General features: G+C 37.9%; 2 protein-coding genes across 3 annotated transcripts in view; one reads left to right on the forward strand and one right to left on the reverse strand.

Annotated features, from left to right (window-relative positions):
- LOC123877270 (dual specificity protein phosphatase 22-like) overlaps positions 1 to 17,767 on the reverse strand; it is a 76,029-nt gene continuing 58,262 nt past the window's right edge. The window contains exons 1-4 of one of the 2 annotated variants that reach the window (XM_045923879.1): positions 15,348 to 15,353; positions 8,386 to 8,396; positions 1,716 to 2,464; positions 1 to 319 (exon numbers count right to left, since the gene is read on the reverse strand). In XM_045923879.1, the coding sequence (XP_045779835.1) occupies positions 291 to 319; positions 1,716 to 2,427 (741 nt within the window). In that variant the 5' untranslated portion in view covers positions 2,428 to 2,464; positions 8,386 to 8,396; positions 15,348 to 15,353 and the 3' untranslated portion in view covers positions 1 to 290. Of the gene's footprint in view, positions 320 to 1,715; positions 2,465 to 8,385; positions 8,397 to 15,347; positions 15,354 to 17,767 lie in introns of those variants that run through there. The other variant, XR_006798546.1, reaches the window with a different exon arrangement.
- Positions 6,046 to 17,767, forward strand: part of LOC123877268 (twitchin) — a 166,470-nt gene continuing 154,748 nt past the window's right edge. The window contains exon 1 of the mRNA XM_045923837.1: positions 6,046 to 6,166. The gene's annotated coding sequence lies outside the window, so the exon portion shown is untranslated. The remainder of the gene's footprint in view (positions 6,167 to 17,767) is intronic.

Consider the following 17,767-nt stretch of genomic DNA (forward strand, 5'->3'; position numbering starts at 1 on the left):
TAACAAACAATTTATGTAATCCTTTTGTACATTGTATTTGTTAAAATTAATCATTATTATAATATATATAATATATAAGTAATTGATAGGATAATATTTTTCCTCATCCTTCTGGATATTGCGTGGAGATGAACGTTATTTATATTTTACTGTTTATAGTGGGTGTTATGATTTCACGCCCGATTTCAGATCTTTAGTGAATTAAATTGCTTTTTAATGGTTCGGCCACATTAACCGGGACTTGGCGAATGTAGAACACCCAACCGTAGTAGGGATAGCGTCATATATCTTCAGAAGTATTGTTGAAAAATGTAATTAGCTGAAACAATAAATTAAAATTTTTAATCTAAATTATTTTAGAGCTAAGGTAAAATTTGGTAAAATATTGAAGATAATCTTACATTCTAAAGCAAATTAAGTAGTTTAAAAATGGTGCTAATAATAATATGGAACTTAAAAGAGTCTAGGTGAGGTACAATGGTTTAATTGTGTTGTGTTTGTTTATATGTTGTTTGACTAAAAATCGGATGGGGATTCAAAATAAATTGTCTTTGAACTACTTTACTTTAAACAAGTGTAAATTAAAAATTTATAACACCCCCGACAAGTGAAGGTTACAGTAACTAGAAAAGAGCTGATAACTTTTAAACGGCTGAACCGATTTTGTTAGATTATAGCTAAGAACACTCTCGATCAAGCCACCTTTCAAACAAAAAAAAAAACTAAATTAAAATTGGTTCAATAGTTTAGGAGCTACGATGCCACAGACAGATACACAGATACACACGTCAAACTTATAACACCCCTCTTTTTGGGTCGGGGGTTAAAAACCAAAAAAAACGAGCTTTGTGTCTTTCTAGATTCTATTGCCCATGCGTATACAATAAAGATATCTAAATAAAATACCCGTTTCCTTTATAATTTCTCACTGGCTGAGATTGTACCTGTAAGTTTTACTCACGTAAGTAACTCACGTAATTAATTGACAAGAAATGTACTAATAAGAGTGTTTACATTAGTAAATTCATCGTAAGTTAATCATGTACGTAAGTAAAACTTACAGGTGTATCCGCGGTCTTTAGTTTAGTTACAAAAGAACTCACTGAGACAAGATAGAGAAAGGAGACTGATCTCGATAGACTTAGGACACTAGCTATGGTAGAGTTTCTATGGCCTCCAATTCTAACATCAGATCAGCTCGATGTTTCCGTATTGTCGTCAGGTTTCCATTGAGAAGTTCAAATGAACACTACAATTATTAGAAGCGGGTGTAAAATAACTTGTTAAAACTATCTTAAATTTTTTCGAAATTATATGCGGAACCACTGAGCAGTAGGTCAATATAAGGGCGGAACCTGCACCTTGTGTGATCCATACTAATATTATAAAAGCGAAAGTGTGTCTGTCTGTCTGACTGCTACGTTTTCACGGCCCAACCGCTGTACCGATTTTTATGAAATTTGGTACAGACTTGGGATACATCCCGGGGAAGGACATAGGCTACTTTTATCCCGAAAAATCGAAGAGTTCCTATGGGATTTTAAAAAACCGAAATCCACGCGGCATCCTCTAGTTTGAAATAAATAAGAATTCAAGTCAGACCCTTACCTAAAATAATCTTGATTTAGACTTGATTTATCTATCTACTCTATTTTTGCTTGATTTTCACAATAAAATACTATTTACTAACTATTTAGGAGTTGCAAACGGCTAACCCAGAACAGCGAGTGGCACCAGCAATCCCACCGCAATGGCTGCAAAAGTCGCAATTTTGTACCTATGCTTCCTCGCCTTCACGTTCATATAGGCTTCAAACCTTTCGATACCTTTCACGTCATAGTTCCGCCTCTCGTACTCTTTCAACTGAGAGACGAATCCAGAGTTTGGGTTTATGAACTTTCTTCGCTGTCGTACGAACGAATACGCTCGCTCGAACGACATTTTATACTTCTGCATGATGTAAGCTATGATCAGGGTGGCAGATCGGGACACTCCATAGTGGCAATGGACGAGCACGTTGCCCTTACGCAGACCGTCTTCGATGAAAGAGTTGGACATTGGAAAGTATGAAAGCAGGTTGGTGCTAGGCGAGTCATGAGCCCTGATGAAGAGGTAGCTAATGTTGCTATTGACGAAAGTGGATTTAGGTAGGCGACGCGACTCAACGGTTAGGATGTGTGTGATTTTTAGGCGCCTGAGAATGTTTTGATCGCAAGCTGCTTTTGCATTGCTCAAATATAGGCCAGGGATGATCTGGTTGTAGCATGTTTGAGTGCATAGGTCGATTTTGTGGTACAACGCCTTCCTCGTCCAGCTCGCGAATCCTGTTAGAGAGACGGCACGTCGCGGGATGCTGATGAAGGCGATGATCAATGCACTCCTCCACATAACCCTGATCAGGTTATCAAGACCATTCCACAGTTCCATTTGGTTTACATTATTATTTATTAGTTTTTTTTCTTTTTTACAAAGCTAATTTTGATGTGACATTAATGTAGTTTTGACGTGACGACGTCTAATTTATTCTTTCCTGTCATGTGTTGAGGATGAAATTCTTTGAACCTTCTTTGAACTTCTTTCAAGTTTCAGAATAATGTTCAAGTGGTTAAGTATGGATGTACTATACGAAGTTTGGGTATATATATATACTATAGTAGTTATGCGTAGTTCATATAGAATTAAGATTGCTTGTTGATGGCTTTTGTTATGCAAAACATAAAACGTCGGTAGCTGATCAAATTTTTTTTTTGTAATAAGTACATTTTAAGGATGATTTTATGTTCTCCACAAAGAGAATATCGTTACTACATTTTACACTCTACATCTTTGACGGACGCGAAAAGTTAAAACGAAATACGAGTAGACTGGTCTGGACTGTTTATGATTATTTTTAAAACAAACATTTTTATAGTTGTACTGTGCCACTTTAGAAATATATCAGTTAAATACGGTGTACCGTATATACACTTTTTAACCGACTTCAAAAAAAGGAAGAGGTTCTCAATTCGTCAGAATCTTTTTTTTTATGTATGTTCCCCGATTACTCAAATACCCCTGGACCGATTTTTTTTGTTTGAAAGGGTATATTATGCAGGTGTCCCATATAAATTTGGTGAAGATTTGATGAATTTCTTCGGAGATGGAGAATAGAGCTCCTCAATGGATAAGAGCAAATTACTCGCGATCAGTGTACAAGCTTAGTAAAAATAGGGTTTTAACTCGGCATAGCATATTATAGTACAGTGGGGCCACTAAAAATTGTGAAATAAAAAAAATTCAAAAGAAAAATAAAAATGACTTCAAAAACCACAGACACTAAAAAGTAAAAAATAGTTGTTGTTTCTACACGTGTCAGGTACCTAGGCATGAAGTCGGGCGAGCTTTGCACTTAGATTTCTAGTTTTTTTTTTATTATGCTCGCTCGACTTCATACATAAGGTATATAATGGGTATATTACACATGTAGAAAAAAAAAAATATTTTTTACTTTTTAGTGTTTGTGGTTTTATTTTTCTTTTGTTCTTAACACCCAATTTCTTCACCAATTATTTGTTTACTTATATAAGGTCGGCAACAAGATGCATTCAGGAAAATCCACTAAACCAACGTTTCCGTTACTACTCAGTATACGTACTCAGTAAATAATTTCAATCTTCAAGCTCCAAGAAAATGTTGTGCTAATTCCCGTGAATTAGCAACATAGAAAGTGTGAATTTTGGCAGGCGTTAAACGTAATTTCACTATAAAGTTATCCAGAAATAGCAGCAGGGCAATAAAAGTAACAAAAATAGACGGAATATTATACAGAAACGCTGTGATTCCGATCGCTAACGTCTTAACTGGAGAGCTGGTTGAAATTTTAAGGAGGAATTCATCCTCAAAGTCAGACAGACGTCCACTGCTGAATAATAATGTATGTAGATCTCTTTCTTGTAGGGATTTCCATAAACTGTGATCTCCACAACCTGCATTCAGAAGCTCCCTATGACTTGTTCCATGTCGTGTGTCTAGCTATTCGTGTCGTGTGTATCCACACGACCTAGGCAGAAAGGAGATATTACATACTAGATGATGCCCGTGACTTAGTCCGCGTGGATTTAAATTAAAGATCCCATGGGAACTCTTTGATTTTTCGGATTAAAAGTTGCTTATATCAATGGCCGGGACACAAGCTACTTTTGTAACATCTTTCGGTTAAACGGATGGGATGGGAAGAAACCCGTGGGAACTCTTTGATTTTCCGGGATAAAAAGAGGTCTAAGTATATCCGTCCCTGGGATATAAGCTAACTCTGTACCAATTTTCGAAAGAAAGGTACTTCATAAAATCTTCGGTCCAGTCCAAGAAGACGCTAGAATTATAGAGACCGGATGAACGTTGAGCTAGAGTGAGATATAGGTATTGTAAATCCCAACACCTGCGGTGTATGGGACAAGTAGAGAGATGCTGAAAAATACAAGAGTTAAAGTGATGATAAAATGGGCACCACAAGAAAAGACTTAAAAGAAGAACCAGAAATAAAAAATTTGATCTGTTTATTATATCTGTATTTTAGTTCCTTAAGTTTTAACGCAGAGCGAAAGCTTGCATTTTTTTCTATCAATCACATAATATTATATACGTTTGGTAGAGATCGCAATTCAAGTTGAAAAAGGTAAAGAGAGTACCACTCAAATATAACAGATTATTTTCATAAATGAACCAGTTGGCCACTTGGGCAACCCAGGACCTTAAATTATTCAAACCTAGGAAAAAGAAGGAAAGAAAAAGTGCAGAGAAACGAAGGATGTGCGTGAAAGCCACCTACAGGATTTTTCAATCTCAAAGCTTTTCAAAGCTCGCAGTGACCTTCTCTACTAGAAGATAAGTTAGCCTATGAAACTGAGAAGTTCCACAGACTTGTAGATACTCTATAACTCATGTGAAAAGCCTCAATAGCTCAACGGTTGAGGAGTGGACTGAATTCCGAAAGTTCGGCGGCTCAAACCCTACCCTTTGCACTATTGTCGTACCCACTCCTGGCACAAGCTTTACGCTTAATTGGAGGGGAAAGGGGAGTATTAGTCATGATTATCATAGCTAATATTCTTTATTAAAAAAAAGAAGCCACTAGTAGCATTTCTTCACTTTCAAAGCTTTTCAAAGCTCATAGTGACCTTCTCTACCAGAGCTAAAAAGAGGTAGCCTTTGAAACGAAAGAGTTCTAATAGGCAGATCCTAGCTCGCCACTATGTATTTGTAGGCACTATGAATTCTCTTAGCTCCAGGATCCCCATTCAATAGTTAAGGCGTACGTGTCTACGCCCACATCCAGGTTAGGTGATATAAGTTAATAGATTCCACTGCATCCAACTTTTATAAATTAGCTGTGTATCTAACACACACTATTTGTAAAGCCAGGGATGTTATAAAATCTAGTTATCATAAGTGTAGTGAATGCACACAATAAGGCGTATTTAGGAAACGAAGCATGTGAAAAAATCACCAGCAGGATTTCTCAATTTCATGGCTTATCAAAGCCTATAATGATCTTTTCTACAAAGCTAAGTTAGTATATAAAACTTAAGAGTTCGGCAGACTATACAGATTATAGGTAAAATCCAAGATCACCATCCAAGTTCCCCATTCATTAGCTAAGGTGTATGTGTTTACTGTCTACAGCCGCACGGATCCAGGTTAGATGATATAGGTTAATAGCTTCCACTGCATCCAGCTTTAATGCCTTAGCGGTATCTAACCCACACTACTGAAGGCATAGATGCATAAATCCTAGACTTCACAGGTCTTAGCTCAAATCGATATATCGATACACATCTCATACTAATGGAAAAGCAATAATTTTTCAAAGCAATCAAGATCCTCATTCATTAGTCAAGGTGTACGTGTCTATGCGCGCGCGCATCCAGGTTAGATGATGTAGGTTAATAGCTTCCACTGCATCCAGCTTTAATGCCTTAGCGGTATCTAACCCACACTATTTATAAAGGCGGAGATTTATAAAGCCTAGGTATTATAAGTGTAGTGAATGTACACACAATAAGGGGTATTTCGGGAGCGTGTTCCCGCGGGTTCAGACTTCAGTTCAGTTTAGCAGTGGCTAGCGCCGAGTGCGTATCGTCTCGGCTCGCGAACGTTAACCAGTGCCCAGTGTCAGTGCGAGAGGAGTGTAAGTTAGTGCGCTTATTAATCGATTAATGCTTCGGAGTGCTTCGTGGCGGCGCGGGATCTGTGCTAACATACTAATGCATGACCGCCGTCGGCGGGGGTTGGGGAAGGAATGGGGATTTTGAGTGGTGCGTACTGCGTGGGCGGCTGGGTGTGGGCTGGGAAATTTGATAAGGCGATATGTTGGTCGGCAGACCACTTTTGTATGCAGCCCGGCTTCGGTCTGCGTGGACTATTTTTGAACTGCCGCGGGATATTTCGGCTGTGCCGCGAGAGCGGTCGGCGTCCGCGCCCGTCTGGTAAACTCGGAATCACGAAAATGATGCTGATCACATTCTACACGATTTTCTTAACCAAACTTAATTAAAATCCAAAAGTTACACTATCCTTTTCCAGAAGGAATATAGCAAAAAACAGCACTAGGTACCTACTAGTTTTTACTTTAGTTGAGTTTGGAGATTTGTGAGAAATGACCATCTCACGGAGTCCAGACGTCACGCGCCAATTAAATGCGCTTTGCATGTTTAATTTATTATTAATAAATTACCACTTTCTCACAGACAAATTTATAGGTTATCCGTATCCACGGAAAACTGAATGTATCATCCGAAAATAATATAACCGAGCGGAAAGTTGATATTAATCTCATGAGATTTATTGCTGCTGCCAGGATGTCGGTTATGTCACGCACCCTTTGGTTTATGGCTGATCCAAAATAATGTTACGACTCCAATGAATTTTCTCACTAGACCAATAAAAATAATCTATAACAGTTTATAATATGTAGGTGATCTTTGCGAAATAATGTTTCGTAAGTATAAATGGCTCTTTCTCATGTCATGCATCATAGATGAATTTTGTACCTGTTAATTTTTTTTAACCCAGTGAAGATGATCGTAATTTCTGGTAAAGGTTGGACAGTTTGTCATCATATTTTCTGGCAACACTGATGGAAAAGTAAATACCTGAATGATAAATGAATATCAAAATACTTAAATTTTCTTTTTTTTTTCTGAAAAAAAAAGATAGTCTGTAGATATGTCTTCCTATTCGTTCCCTGTGCGTTTGCACTAAAACTTTGTGCAGTTGTTGTTTGGACTTGTGGGAAGGTTTCTGCCCTAGCATCATCAATATACAATAGATTGCGTGAGTCGCATTACAATGCTAATGAAAAATAAAGATTTTTTTTTCGTTTACAGTTACAACCTATTAGTTTTCGTGGATTACATTGTAGGTATTTATATTTTTTATCATTTACATATTTTCATGGGTCAAGTTTGATTGTAAAAATTAAATATCCGAACGGAAACAGACGAAGATGCGGTGCGTCAGCTAGTTGTTTAAACTACATGTCTTACTTTTCTTCTATATTCTTGTTCATCGTCATTTCTAGAAAATCTCCTAATTATTAGTTTCTATGAAGAGTAGATAAAGTTCTTAGTGGTTTTTCTAGTGCAGGGGTGGACCGCTTTTTATAAGTCTAGGAGGTCATGGGTTTGATTCCCGGTAGAAGAAATTTTTAAACTATTGTTTGTCTGATCTGGTGGGAAGATTAGGCTAGCTTGTTGCCACCCTACAGGCAAAAAATCCCGCCAATCGATTTAGCATTTTGGTACGATGTCGCATACTAAACCGATGATGGGGTTCATTTTCGTCAGTTTATCTACATAATATATTATAGAGGTAAAAGTTAGTACGTTTGTATCTAGAAGGTAACCTGTGGATCTAATGATTCGATTTTGGTAACTCTTACAGTGATAGATAGCTAGCTATAAGTGCTATAAGGCTAAAATTATATCAAAAAGTTGCGGGAAAATGCTACTTTTAAGAGGGGTCTCTCCGCCACTCGCTCCATACAAACGTAGTTCCAATTTCATTGGAATATTAACCAATCATACTCAATGGAATTTTGTAGAAACGTGCCTGTGGTTTCCAGATTTCCGTTAAAATATTCAGTTTCAAAGTTACGCGGTCTTAAAAATTCACATACAAATCTTTGAGCCTCTGTAATTTTAAAAGTAAATATTTTTAGAAAAATCTAAAACACCACCGGCACAGTTTTTAGAACATGTCTGCAAAATTTCATAGATTTTAGTTGCTTAATATTCCAATGAATTTGGGGCTACGATTGTATGGAGTAAGTGACGGAGAGAGCCCGGTTAAATAGAGCACTAACTGGCACAGTATACCTGACCTTCCAATCGTGGCGTAGCTATAAAATTCTGTGTTGTGTCCAATCTCCAACTAATTGTGACATCTAGTAGTCAACAAAGTCTTCTGACCCACTTTCGGTTTCGTTGAAATCGAGGTTAGGTTATTTCTATCGGATGGTGAACTTTTTGTTACGCGCGTCCATGATTTTCCTTTAGAATAACAATATTCAACTCCTTCATTTCAATTTCTTCGTCAGGACTAAGAAATTGTCATCAGGATGTATAGTTTTGGTGAACAACCATTGTTTGCTCATCATTAATCCCCGACCCAAAAAGAGGGGTGTTATAAGTTTGACGTGTGTATCTGTCTGTGGCATCGTAGCTCCTAAACTAATAAACCGATTTTAATTTAGTTTTTTTTGTTTGAAAGGAGGGTTGATCGAGAGTGTTCTTAGCTATAATCCAAGAAAATCGGTTCAGCCGTTTGAAAGTTATCAGCTTTTTTCTAGTTACTTAACCTTCACTTGTCGGGGGTGTTATAAATTTTTAATTAACTCTTGTTATTATATTTGACGCAGTCTTCCAGGCACAGTGGTAGGTGCTGTGGTCTTATTAGTGGGAGGTTCCGGGTTCGATTCTCGGCAGGGGATTGGAATTTTATATTTTCTAAATTTCTAGCCTGGGTCTGGTGGGAGGCTTCGGCCGTGACTAGTTACCACACCACCGGCGACGCCGTGCCGCCAAGCGATTAAGTTTTCCGGCACGATGCCGAGTAAAAAAACACAGGAATATGGGTTCAATGAAAACTGCCATATTCCTTCCAGGTTAACCCGTGACCATCTTAGCCTACTTCATCACTTACCACCAGGTGAGATTGCAGTAAAAGGCTAATTTGTATCTGAATTTAAAAAAAACAATAAGGTATGCGATCTCAAATTCAAGATTAGGCCTTAGGCCAACCGAACTTATAGCTGGTATCAATGGTGATATCGATAGCGCTTACGACGTTGGGTTCCTAATCGAAGAGTACGGGGTTGGATTCTGAGCACACATCTTTAACTTTTCGGATTTAAATGCGTTTTAGTACCACTCGCTGTAACGGTGAAGGAAATGATCGTGAGGAAATATACAAGCCTAAAGAATCCTTATAATGTTCTCAAAGATCTATGAAGTCTACCTATCCGCACTTGGTCAGCATGGCTCACATCCCACGGGCTCTTACGAAGCGATTTGCTTCCTCGTTTCTAATACGTACCTTCAAAAGAAGAGTGAATAGGCACCTTCTGGGCAGACGCGCTCCACCTTAGGCTGCAACTCTCCTGTTTGGTGTGATTGTAGTCAAGCACAAACCTATTTAGTTATAAAAATTAAAAAAAAAAATGGTGGGCTAAGTCCAAACTCTTCTGAGAGGAGACCCATGCTCAGTAGTGTGTCGGTGATGGATTGATGATGATAAGTTAGGTATCTAGAGAGTTATCTAACCATAATCTTTGAACTAGTGAGTCATTTAAAAGTGACTTTATATTAGACGCCAATCATCATCATCATCAACGGACAGACGTCCACTGCTGGGCATAGGTCTCTTGTAGGGACTTCCACATGCCACGGTCTTGCGCCGACTGAATCCAGCGGCTCCCTGCGATTAGCCTGATGTCATCCTTCCACCTATCTCCCAATGCTGCGCTTTCCGGAGCAAGGTCGCCATTCGAGCACCTTGAGACCCCAAGGTCTATCGGATCTTCGAACTATATGCCCTGGCCATTGCCACTTGAGCTTCGCCACCCGCTGAGCTGCATCGGTTACTCTGGTTCTCCTACGGACCTCCTCATTTCTGATTTGATCACGTAGAGTAACTTCAAGCCACGTGGTCTGTGCTCCAAGCATAGCCCTCTCTTTCGCTCGCTGAGTGACTCTGAGCTTTCAAGACACCAATATAAATTCTTATTTAGTTATTTAAAAAAAAAAAGAATATTAGCCATGCTAATCGTGACTAATCCTCCCCTTTCCCCTCTAATTAAGCGTAAAGCTTGTGCCAGGAGTGGGTACAACAATAGTGCTACGGGTGGGGTTTGAACCGTTGACCTTTCGGAAGTTAGTCCGCTCCTCAACCGTTGAGCTATCGAGGCTATAATTGAAATATTAGATCGTGCCCTGTTTTCCAGCACTTCCCGATGTTCCTGTCAATACGCTAACCGGTTTAGAATTTATGGCGTCCATCTATTTATTATGCGTCGCTGCCTAAAATAACATGAAACTGAGTAACATGACGCTGAACATGAAATAATAATCTACTGCTTACTCAGATATTGGGAACTTTGGCAGAAAGGTTCATCATATCGGAAAATCGTTGAATTTTCGTGAAAGAGAACAAATGATAAAGGGAAGGTTATCCTTTTAAAATCTCAAACATAAACGTTTCAACTGGCACTGGCCCGCGACTTTGTTCGCGTAATTTATCGGCTATAGAACTCGAAGATAATGTACCTATCTATCTACTTCCCTATCAGTGAAAAAAAATTCAAAATCGGATCATTCGTTCCGGAGATTACCCCTACATCGTAACTTAACCTCTTCATAACTACTAGATGATGCCCGCGACTTCGTCTGCGTGGATTTAGGTTTTCGAAATCCCGTGGGAACTCTTCGATTTTCCGGGATAAAAAGTAGCCTATGTGCTAATCCTGGATATTATCTATCTCCATTCCAAATTTTAACCAAATCCGTCCAGTAGTTTTTGCGTGAAGGAGTAACAAACATACACACACACATACAAACTTTCGCCTTTATAATATTAGTGTGATGATATAAATGATAGATAGTTGGATTTTTATTTAGGTTATAGCCTAGTAGTTAAGACTTTGGCTTTTTATTTAGGAGGTCCGGGTTCCGGGGTTCGAATCCAAGTACGGACCACTAACTTTTCCGAGTTATTGTCCGTTATCACTTGCTTTAAAGGTGAAAGAAACCTGTATGCCTGAGAGTTATCCATAGTGGTCTCAAACGGGTGTGAAGTCTGTCAATCTACATTTGGCCAGCATGGTAGACTATGGCCTAAATCCTTCTCATTCAGACCAGATTAGTAATTAGTAGTTTGTCAATAAAATTGAGTTATACCTTACATTCTCGTTGATACTGGAACCATATCACACTAATATTATAAAGGCGAAAGTTTGTATGTGTGTGTGTGTGTGTGTGTGTGTGTGTGTGTGTGTGTGTGTGTGTGTGTGTGTGTGTGTGTGTGTGTGTGTGTGTGTGTGTATGTTTGTTACTCCTTCACGCAAAAACTACTGGACGGATTTGGCTGAAATTTGGAATGGAGATAGATAATATCCAGGATTAGCACATAGGCTACTTTTTATCCCGGAAAATCAAAGAGTTCCCACGGGATTTCGAAAAACCTAAATCCACGCGGGCGAAGTCGCGGGCATCGGCTAGTTTAGGAATAGTTTTGTTTGCAAAATCTTCGAGATTTATCGTTTTAAGAGGGGTCTCTCCGTCACTCGCTTCATACAAACGTAGTTCCAATTTCATTTGAATATTAAGCAACCAAAGTCCATGAAGACACATTCTAGAAACTAATATCTGTCTGTGGTTTTCCAGATTTCTGTTAAAATATTCGGTTTCAAAGTTACGCGGTCTTAAAAATTTACATACAAATCTTTGAGCCCCTGTAATTTTAAAACTACATATTTTTAGAAAAATCTAAAACACCACAGACACAGATATTAGTTTCTAGAATATGTCTGCAAAATTTCATGGACTTTGGTTGCTTAATATTCAAATGAGATTGGAACTACGATTGTATGAAGCGAGTTCCCTGTTAAACACTAGCAGCTAGCCATAACTGTTCGAATTTCAGTGTGTTCAACCTAAACTAACGCGAAATAGGTCGTAAGCGATCTTAAAACACCTCCTGGAACGAGGAATATTATTCTATTTTACCGTTGATAAATGGTCAATCCATGTCCACTATTTAGATTAAATTATTATGCCGTCTACTTCAAATCGGAAATAAAGCAATCAAAATAATTAGTTGAATACTCTACGGAGATCTGCTCTAAATTTATATAAATTAAATCTATTTCTAAAATCCAGTGCGAACATGGTGTTTCAAGCTAATCTAATTGCATTTTTTATTCGTCAACAGGTATTTTTAACCCCCGACCCAAAAAGAGGGGTGATATGAGTTTGATGTGTGTATCTGTCTGTGGCATCGTAGCCCCTAAACTAATGAATCGATTTTAATTTGGTTTTTTTTGTTTGAAAGGTGGCTTGATCGAGAGTGTTCTTAGCTATAATTCAAGAAAATCGGTTCAGCCGTTTGAAAGTTATCAGCTCTTTTCTAGTTACTGTAACCTTCACTTTTTTTTTTTTTTTTTGCCTAATAAACAAGTTTTATTACAATAAAACTTAAAGCTAGCCTTATCTAATTACTATACAAACCTTCACTTGTCGGGGGTGTTATAAATTTTTAATTTACGCTTGTTACATGACAATGTACCTAAAACACCACTTTCGCGCTCAACTTCGTCTGCCCGGTCAGAGTATGACATAAATTGTACCTATCCCAAAAACTTTTATTATTATGGCCTAGGTTGAACCTTATTGAGGGATTTTAAGGAATCGGAGGACCAGAATCCATACATTTTTAGAGTAAAAACAAATTATTTGCCTATTTAAAAAATTATCTAACCAAAACGGGACTCAACTCAAGACTCGTTGCTTCAAAGGCGAAAATCTGTGGCTGTGCATCTGCCAAATCCAGTCCATCCATTTATATTGTAAAGATTTACAATTAACAAAATGACTAATGTGAAATCGTCCGTAGTCTGTCTGTTGGTTCTAAGAACGGTTTAGTTTAGGTATTAATACTGATCCGGGGTTGAGACGTTGATCAATGGTAGCCGCATACCTACTGTCATCGTGTCTGGCCGTCTGTATCGGCTTTGAACTGAAATAAAGCGTCCAAAGTGGATGTTTGTGTTTGTTTCATACAAGGAATAATATGTTTATGTATGGCTAAGAGCGATTATGCAGTTCAACCGATCTCTTCATCAGCCTGTGGACATCCACTGTTGGACATAGGCCTTCCCTATAGAGCGCCACCACACCCGGTCCTCAGCCTTCCTCATCCAGCCACTTCCCGCCAGCCGCTTTATATCGTCGGTCCATCGTGCTGGAGGGCGTCCCACTCTACGCTTGCTTAAACGCGGTCTCCACTCAAGGACTTTCCGGCTCCAACGGCCATCGCCTGTACGACAGCTGGTATGGCCTGCCCACTGCCACTTCAGCTTGCTAATAGTTTGACCGATCTGAATCCGTGAAAATAATATCACTCTCCGTCATCCGTGACAATATCTCGGATTTGATTCAGATTCAAATCGGTTAGACTTATGAGGTACATAATATTATGTCAAAGATGTCCACTGAATAGCTTGGATTTGGATCAGAGATTGGATTAGTGCGTAAGCAACAACCGGGTTCGGTCCGAGTTTTTTATATCCGTATTTTCACGGACTTGACTAGGAATCAGGGTAGTCCGTCAATTTTTCAACCTGACGCCCTGACCCCGGCCGTCTGGTCATCCATGCCGAGGTGTAATCCTCCACCCGGTACCTGTAAATATTTATTTATGTAATGTATATGCAAATTTATTTATTTTTATGTATGTCCTACCTACCTTTTTTTAACCCCCGACCCAAGAAGAGCGGTGTTATAAGTTTGACGTGTATATCTGTGTATCAGTGTATTTGTGTATCTGTCTGTAGCGTCGTAGCTCCTAAACTAATGAACCGATTTTAATTTAGTTTTTTTTTGTTTGAAACGTGGCTTGATCGAGAGTGTTCTTAGTTATAATCCAAGAAAATCGGTTCAACCGTGTGATAGTTATCAGCTCTTTTCTAGTTACTGTAACCTTCACTTGTCGGGGGTGTTATAAATATTTAATTTACACTTTTATTTATTTCGTACACGGGCCGGGCGTGACAGTTAAAGATACAGTCCTAATAACATTAAATGTTGCGACAGTAGTACTGGATTAAATAATCCAGTATTACTGTCTGCAATACTGGATTATTGGATTATATCTAATATTGTCTGTAATACTGTGTAATTTGGTTGTCACTAAGCTACAATTATGATTTGTTCTAGTTGGGCAGCATTATCTAATAAACAAAATTATAATTACGTTGTAAAACCAAGACTTAAATACACCTACACGGTCGTTAGAGCTCATTACAATATGTCACGTGGACAATAAAAGTTTACGACCCCTTGGAACCAAATCTAGCATATTATGTTGGCGTTTTACTATGTTTTTGACATTGGCCAGTGAACTAACCTTATAACCCCCCCGACCCAAAAAGAGGGGTGTTATAAGTTTGACGCGTGTATCTGTGTATCTGTCTGTGGCATCGTAGCTCCTAAACGAGTGAACCGATTTTAATTTAGTTTTTTTTTTTGTTTGCAAGGTGGCTTGATCGAGAGTGTTCTTAGCTATAATCCAAGAAAATCGGTTCAGCCGTTTGAAAGTTATTAGCTCTTTTCTAGTTACTGTAACCTTCACTTGTGGGGGGTGTTATAAATTAATTTACACTTGTTAATTTAAAAACATCCCTAAATTATATAGAGATTCTTTATACCAATTAAATCATTAGCTATATAGTGATAGTAAGTATATAATATGACTTTCAATACATTCATCAATATCGATCAATATTATATTATCTTGTACATACAGTTGGCATATTCCCAAATCGGTTCTTATATGGTGAAACAATGAAATACCTACTGATAGCCAATGTTATGAGTCATTGTCTTGTAAACAATAACTATATTTGCCCACTTAGTTTTTGCCCTCGGTTTTGCTTATTCGGATCAACCGTCACTTGTACTTCGTTATATTATGTGCTTTGACAAATCTAATGTTTTTTATCAACATCAATTCAATCCATTGCCGGCCCACTATTGAGAACAGGTCTCCTCTCAGTATGAGAAGGATTTCGGCCACAGTCCACCACGCTTGCCAAGTGCTGATTCACACATCTTTGAGAACATTATAGAGAATTCCTCACGATGTTTTCCTTATATTTATACTAGAGGTTGCCCGCGACTTCTTCCGCGTGGATTTAGGTTTTTAAAGACCCCGTGGGAACTGTTTGATTTCCGGGATAAAAAGTGCCTAAGTATGTCAATTATAGGGACGCAAGCTACCTCGGTACAAAATTTCATACAAATCGTTTAAGCGGATGGGTTTTTGGGAATCCCGTGATAAATATTTGATTTTCCGGGATAAAAAATAGCCTATGTCCGTCCCCGGGATATAAGCTAACGCTGTACCATATTTCGTCAGAATTGGTTAAACTGTTGGGCCGTCAAAAGGTAGCAGACAGACAGACACACTTTCGCATTTATAATATTAGTAGACCTATGGATTGTATTTATTTGTACCAGAAAGTTGTAACAATAAAGATAAAAAGAAAGAAAAAGTGGACTCTTATCTCTATAAGAGATCTCTACCAGTGACCCCTGGCAGTGCGAGAGGTTGTAAAGGGAGTAGAATAGTACAGCAAAGACAGTACAGATTGACTTATTGAGTGATTAATTACTTAACGCATATAACTCCGAAAAATTGAAAGTGCATGTCCGAGATTCAAATCCTGGACCCTGCAAATAGGAGCCTTAACCATTAGGCTATCATCGCTGCTTGTTATTGCTAATGCGAGTACCTAATTTTACTTTAAAACATGCAAGTAACCTTGCTTGTGCGAATGGATATGACGGCTGATTACTTCCCTGTCCACTTAGTGATCTTTTCTTATTTTTTCTTTTATCTTTTTCTCTAGTGAGGTCGCAGTGTGAAATGCATACTTTCAGCATTTCAGGTAGGTATGTAACACATGCCCGCTCCAATAAAAAACCTTTAGTCATTTTTCTATAACACTATATTGTAGTTATGTTATATAAAATAATTGTAAATAATATATCTATCTGCTTTTATTGGCTCTTGAGTTTTCTGGGAAAACTTTAATAAGTGGCTGTTGTAATCATATGAAATGATTAAAATCACCATACAAAAAAATTAAAAACACCAAATTAATCGTTGTATGTGCGCGTTACCAATAATATAAAATATCAAATGCGTCCTAGAAAATACACATCTAATCCGTCCCGTTAAAAAATTCAATCTTTGGGCTTGGACGAATAAATACCCTCTTTGGGTCGAAATCACGAAATTGCCTGTGCCAATAGAAATTAAAATCTCCCACCTATAAAAACACTCATCGTTGCGTCAAGGAGATGATTAAAAACCATTTTTTTAACCCCCGACCCAAAAAGAGGGGTGTTATAAGTTTGACGTGTGTATCTGTGTATCTGTGTATCTGTCTGTGGCACCGTAGCTCCTAAACTAATGAACCGATTTTAATTTAGTTTTTTTGTTTGAAAGGTGGCTTGATCGAGAGTGTTCTTAGGTATAATCCAAGAAAATCGGTTCAGTCGTTTGAAAGTTATCAGCTCTTTTCTAGTTAATGTAACCTTCACTTGTCGGGGGTGTTATAAATTTTTAATTTACACTTATCCACCATACTCCTACTAAAATCTAGACTAGGCTAATAAGTTAATATTACTATGGCTTAAAGAGCTACTTATGATTAATTTCTGTGTCTAATTTGCAGTCCAAAAAGTGTCCTCAGTTTATTCTAATTGGTACTCTTACTTGCTTAGAGTAGGTACCTAATATAATAAACCCTGAGTATAGCCGTAACAATTTATACTTATAAAGGAAATGACTTACAATATTTTAAACGTTAAAATATTCCAAGTAGAGTTCAATAAGTTTTCGTGTCAAAAGCATACCAAAAGCCAAGCTACAAGGAAAGTTTCAAATTAATATTCCAGCAAAAACTGCCGGACTAATTGAGAAATTAGTGTTTATTGTCTTTCTGTCAAACGAGCCAGAACCGTGATATCTCAACGGATGGCAAATTGTTTATCAGATCTGGCACCGCTGCCCGAAAAAACATTTGTTTTAACTTTTCCTACGCACGAAAGTTAGACAGCCTGCCAGTTTTCAGAACTGCTGAAAGAATTTTTAGATTTGCTATTAAAACAAATTTAAACAATGTGTTAAAAAGTAAATAAGTCAAAATTAATGGAATGAAAATGTTGCATAGAAACAATCGGGATTCCCACAATATTGTGTAACTAGCTGATGCCCGTGAATCTATACCTCATAATTGCTTTTTACGGTTCCGTACCTCAAAAGGAAACTTTGTTGTCTGTCTGTCTGACCGTCTGTCCGTCTTTCATGTACTATCTCAAGAAAACCTATAGGGTACTTCCCGTTGACCTAGAATCATGAAATTAGACAGGTAGATAGGTCTTATAGCACAAGTAAGAGGGAAAATCCGAAAACCTTGGATTTGTGGTTACATCACAAAAAAAAAATT

This window comes from Maniola jurtina, chromosome 23, assembly GCF_905333055.1.
Source record: "Maniola jurtina chromosome 23, ilManJurt1.1, whole genome shotgun sequence".
In the NCBI taxonomy this organism is placed as follows: domain Eukaryota; kingdom Metazoa; phylum Arthropoda; class Insecta; order Lepidoptera; family Nymphalidae; genus Maniola; species Maniola jurtina.